The following is a 5,717-nucleotide window of genomic DNA, read 5'->3' on the forward strand; positions in this document are numbered from 1 at the left end:
CTAGCATATTGAACCTGGTAAGCGCCAAGCTTGTAAATTGTTGTTCCTTCAGAGATCCTGTTCTTGAAGAGTTGTACCTGGAAATTTGGAATTGTGCCTTCCATTGTTCCGCCCTAGAAAGGAAGTAAATATGTGTATGGTAAACAGGTCACTGCCTTCAGGACCCCAATGTTCTCATATCCTTGTAATGCGGACGGTAAGGATGCCTCTGCTGGAATATCTTGTAACGTCTCAGCAGCATTTCATCCATCTATGAATTTTCAAAATAAATATATGTATAAGAAAACCTGCTCACCAGAGCAACAAAATTACTGTGATTTAACAGAGACTATTGAACTCATGGCAAAAAAAAAAAAATCTAAACGCATGCATCTCCAATATATATGTTTCTTTCTTTCCAAATCCAGCCAGACCACCCCAGCCAGCACAATCCAGTGCATTTTTTTTCTGAAACTGAAAAAATGGAGATGTACTACTTGTCAGCTTACATACACAACGAAACAACGTAAGCATCCTAACTTAACAAATAATAACAGGGCACCAACTACAGCTATGCTAACTATTAGCACCACAACACCAAAGAAAAAGGGAAGAAACTGCCAACATTTATAGCTAGCTATAGGAGAGACCACCATGCTAGAATGCAAATGAAGCCCAAAATGGTTCACTTAGTGTTGTCACATGTGAAGAACACATTACAACATCTAAGAGGGGCAAAGGACAACCTGACATGGTAAGATCAGCAAGTACTTCCGCAGATGCACCCAGCCACAAATTTGAGTATCGCCTTCTCGGATGGTGATCGAGAGTAACGAACAATAAAGTGATTAAGCAAACAAATTACATGTACGTTGTTCTTTAAGTTTCTATAAACAGATGCATGATTTGTTGAACTTGACAGATTCTTGAAATCACCATCTTTGAACACATGAGCTGTGGGAAAATTTGTATTGGTGAGAGCAAGCTAAACCGAACCTAGTTCAACAAACAATTGAGCCATCCAATGCATGTTTCTTGTTCATTTTTACTCAGAATATTGTTTGTTGGCATTGCAGACATTCCATTGAACGCATATAATAGCTATGTGTTAACTCAGCAGGCTTGGCTAAAATTCTCTAATGGTAGAAGAGAAAGGAGAGAAGATGACCTCCTGCTTTATCTGTCGCATCTGCCATAGCCAAGGTGAGGGTTCTTGCAGCCGTAGGAAGAATAGAAGATAATGCCGAACAGGGTGAAGCGCCCCTTAGCAGCACTAATGACGTGGACGTGGGCACCGCAGCGGCCGTCGACTGGGAATAAAACGACACAACAACAATAATAACAAGGCATACGATGAGTATAATTTGCTGCATCTCGCACCTTATTGGAATTTTGAGTTCCCAGCTCACTGAATTTGTGGGTTCACATCTCATGTAAGCACATTGAATGAAACTACTTGTGAGTAGGAAGAATAGAGAAAAGTACTTGTTCACATCTCTAATATTAACGGACGGGTGCCTCTCACCTTGGGATTCAGGTTCTTTCCTGGCTAGAGGTTAGTCCTGATCCAAAGCTGAAATTGGAAAACAAACAATGTCAGGTCAAATACACAATAGCAACAGAAGAAGTTTATTTTTTCTGTCCGATGATAATAGCTTTCAGTTTCACAAATGTAGAAACTAAGACATACAAAAATCCAGCTTTCAAAAATTTATGTAATCTAAAAATCATGAAGATATTTCACAAGGAAAAACATGAAGGTACACACAACAACTCAAAAAATTCCCCAGACCAACACTAAATAAATGGGCGACTAGCAGAAGTGTGAGCCGTTGAGGCATTAGACAAACCTATTTTGCTATGGCGCAGTATGGATAGCAGTAGCAGGCAGACTTTGCACAGCTGGAACCTGCTTTTCATGGAGGGTGCTTGTGGTACCTGAACCAGCTCCACCCGTTGGAGGACTTGTCGTAGTAAGTGTGATCGACTGCGCGTCAGGCCTCTAGGAACATCAGGTTCTCCTCCGTGAGCGCCGGCGCTGCTTGGGTCGGTCAAAACAATGAATCAACGAGAATCAAAGCGAACGTCAATCTGAACCCTCGGCTAGCTCGCGTTGCTTCGTCCTTGCGGAACATGGCCTGGAATCCAGGACACTCCAAACTCATCTCGAGTCTTTTGGCAGTGATTCCTTGCGCAGCTCCTTCCTCCACGGGGTCATGTGAGCCCGGGTAGCAGCAGCTTACCCATCAAATGCACGACAGGAGAAGCACACATGTATTTATATGGCAATTGACGAGACATTCACCAAGATATAACAGAACAGAAATTTTGTAGTTCATCTCAAGGAAAAGGGCATGGCTAGAGATTTATTACCGCAATGGGATGGTGTGGTGGACGAAGACATGGGACAGGGGAGGCAAAGCCGTTGCGTCCGTCCAGATGCACGTGGACCACCACAGGACGGTCTGGCTGGATCTGGTTGGAGCAAGCGGCGGAGACCTTCAAGTGCAGCCACCGGCGGCGGCAACCGCCTCACGCCCCTCCTCCTTGAGATGATGTACAGGGAATCAACTACGGCCGGATCTAGAGCGTCGGCAGGTGGGGAGGCCGCGGCAGTCGTGGCACCAATGGAGACCCATGGCGTGGCGTCCTTGTAAGGGAGGCGGTGTCGCGAGAGAGAGGGGTCTTTAGAGAGGCACAGGATCTTGGCGCCGGCGAAGGGCAACTCTTCTCGGATCTCAGCGGCGGCGAAGGGAGCGTCCTCTCCGATCGAGAACGCACGGGCGGCGGCGATGGGATGCGAGTGCGAGGCGGCGGCGATGGGATCTGGTGGTGTGGCGTGGTGGCCTGGAAGGGATCTGATGCGAGTGCGAGCTCGAGGGCACCTGGAGGCCTCGTTCCAAGACGATTTTTTTTTCGCTGGTTAATCGTCGTAGGTTTTTTTTTCGCTGGTTAATCATCGTAGGTTTTTTTTTCGTCGCTTGTCTCGGGCGCGACCTGAAGAGCGCGGGGGCTGGCAGAGGATTTGATACGTGGTTTTTTCGTTCGTGGCGGGTCAGCATTAGGTGGGAAAAGGTGGGAGGAGGTACCAAATATAACCGGGTGAGGTGGAACAAAATAAAACCCGAAACGCGACCTACCAACTGAGACATTAGGAGTTTAGATGTGACAGAGAAAAAAAAAGTCCACCTCGTCGCTGCATCGCTCTGTCCTGTCCCCGCCACCGCCGGAGAAATGCCACCCCGGAGGCGGGATCGCCGGAGTCATCGCGACCCCTCACCGTCTCCCTCCCGCCCAAGCGGGCCACGAGCTTCCCCCTCGAGCCCCCGCCTCCGCCTCGCCTTCATCGTCCCTCCCCTGCTTCTCCTCGTCCTCACAGTGCTTCACTTCACCGGCCTCCTTTCCCTATCCCCTCCTTACCCCCAAACGCCGGGGAAGACCCCACTCTCCGTCTATGATCGCGGCCTAGTCAAGCGCCAAGTCTCTGCCGGCGAGATCCTTGCCGTAAGGGCCTTCTCAAGGTCGGTCCAGTCGTTCCAGCTGAGAGTTCATCGCCACTGACGCCATGTCTTTTCTTTCTTCTGTCGGGCCGCTCCGTACCGTCTGCAGGAGCACGCTAGGGTTTCGGAGAACCAGTCGCGCCGCCATTTCCCCAACCCCGTCCTGGCCTACGTGACCCCCTGGTGCGTCGTTTCTTCTAAATCAACTGCTATACCAAGTTACATAGAGTTTATAGCATTTGGATCAATTTAGACGATTTTGTCCACATTGTGTAACAAAATATACATCTTTGAGAGCAATATATTCATAAACTACCGTGTGATTGGTCGGATAACCATTGCACATCGGGTCTGCAATTATTTCTAGTTCTTAAATCTCATAGGAACATCATTGTGGCTCTACTTCTCTGTGATTTCACTCCTATCCCTAAGCAAATTGAGTCACACGAGTCGACTAGAACGCATGTTTTTTTAAGAAGAGGAGTGTAGCTGATCTCCCCCCTCTGATTCCCATTACCAGAGACCAACCAAGTTCCTTACAGCCAAACGAAAACCGAAGAAAGAAAGAAAAGCTTTAAAAACGGCAAGATGCCAAATGTTGCTTCAAGCCATAGTACAGAGCCACATGCGGCTCAATGTGGAGACCATCTTCAGGGCAAAAGCAAAAAGAAGTGTAGCTGATCTTCCCTTGTTGGAGTGCACATCAACAAGGATCTTAAGCAGCAGGAGTTTTTTTTTTAGAACGGAGGCATATGCCTGGCCTTAAACTGAGGCCCTTACAGTTAACAACAAGGTAGCAGAATAAAGGGAGTTCGATACAGGGTCATAAAGTCACAAATGACCAGACACAGTGACGCAGCGCTAGTGAACAGAAAGGAAATGCCATGCTGGCAAATGAACGATACTAAGAGGTGTCACGCCAGACGAGCCTCGCTACAAGTACTGCCTAAGCACGGATGGCTCCTCTAGCCAGTAATGTCCCATCTTGAGGCAGCACGTAGCACTTGACTTCTTGCGAGGAGGTTGCTGATGAGCCGATCATGCTGCCATCGGTCCTCTTGTCTCCCCAACGGTCTCCAACTCTCCATAGCTGTAAAAGGACAATGAGTCAGCCGGATGCTTAAAGGTTAAACCTTCCATTAGTGCCTTATTACGAGTATTCCGAAGGGACCAAGCAATTGCTGCAAAGCCCAACCACGCCATTTTCCTATCCTTCCCATGTGTTCCCTGGATCAATTGATGAAGATTGGCAAAGCCTGCCGGGCTCCTAGAACACCCCGTGGCATCCCGCATAACACTCCAAATGAATTTGGCCACAATACACCGAAAGAGAATGTGGTCACAATTCTCGTCTTATCTGCACCACACGCACGTCCCATCCCCTGGCCCATGTCTTTTGAGAACCTGGTCGCCGCTCGGAATTCTGTTCCTAGCCACTTGTCAAAACATGCTTCATTTCGTATTTCCGAATGGTCCAGAATACTGCAGCAATACCGACAATAATCAGCATCTTTTCCTGCTTACTGGCTAGTTGGTGTCTTAAAAAGCAATTACAATGGGAAGGCCATGGCCCAACTTGGTCCTCATGAAGATCCACCCTTGGTTGATAGAGTGAAATTTATTGACTACAAATTTACAATGGTATAACCTTTTTTAGGGCAGGCCTGGCGCAGTGGTGAAGTCCTCCCCACTTGTGCCAAAATGTCCTGGGTTCGAACCAGCCTCTCTGCATTACACTTTGCAGGGGTAAGAGGTTCCTGTAACCCCTCCCTCGACCCCACCTTGTGTGGGAGCTTCTATGCACTGGGTCTGTCCTTTTATAACCATTTTTCGGGTTACAAGTACAGTGACGGGGCAACGCCTCAAAGAACAAATACGCAACACAGCTAAGAAGACACTGCTGGGAGAAGTGTGGCCAGGCCTGCCACCCCCGCCTTCGCCCACGATCGAGCCTCGGACTTGATCGTGTCGAGCAAAATGGTGATGCTAGGCTGCGTTGCATAATCACCGAGGAGGTGCCCTTGCGCAGGTCCGCTGCCAGCAGTAAACGAAGTCCTCGCAGGCATCGCGTCAGCGGGGGTTTGATCTGATATGGATAGGACCTTGTGGCACAAGGTCCGTGAGAAGGAAAAAACTGTGAGTATGTGAGTCATGGACTCCACAGCCTGGTCACAAAACAGACAACGCGGGTGGTGCTGCAAGCCCCGGCTCACAAGCCTTTCGGCAGTCCAACCAGCG

At 48.5% G+C, this 5,717-nt stretch overlaps 2 protein-coding genes across 2 annotated transcripts in view; one reads left to right on the forward strand and one right to left on the reverse strand.

The window, feature by feature from the left end:
- Positions 1–1,917: 1,917 nt before the first annotated feature.
- On the reverse strand, positions 1,918–2,833 carry LOC123070153 (uncharacterized; the record flags this gene model as incomplete). Its single annotated transcript, XM_044493178.1, is given in 2 exon segments — positions 1,918–2,017; positions 2,353–2,833. Coding segments are annotated over 2 exon segments (525 nt in total), but the record flags the coding sequence as incomplete, so codon positions are not given.
- Positions 2,834–3,104: 271 nt separating this feature from the next.
- Positions 3,105–5,717, forward strand: part of LOC123070152 (chitinase domain-containing protein 1) — an 11,243-nt gene continuing 8,630 nt past the window's right edge. Inside the window, exons 1-2 of the mRNA XM_044493176.1 lie at positions 3,105–3,483; positions 3,589–3,662. Coding sequence (XP_044349111.1) covers positions 3,214–3,483; positions 3,589–3,662 — 344 coding nt within the window. The 5' untranslated portion in view covers positions 3,105–3,213. The remainder of the gene's footprint in view (positions 3,484–3,588; positions 3,663–5,717) is intronic.

The sequence above is a fragment of the Triticum aestivum genome, chromosome 3B, assembly GCF_018294505.1.
Source record: "Triticum aestivum cultivar Chinese Spring chromosome 3B, IWGSC CS RefSeq v2.1, whole genome shotgun sequence".
Lineage (NCBI taxonomy): Eukaryota > Viridiplantae > Streptophyta > Magnoliopsida > Poales > Poaceae > Triticum > Triticum aestivum.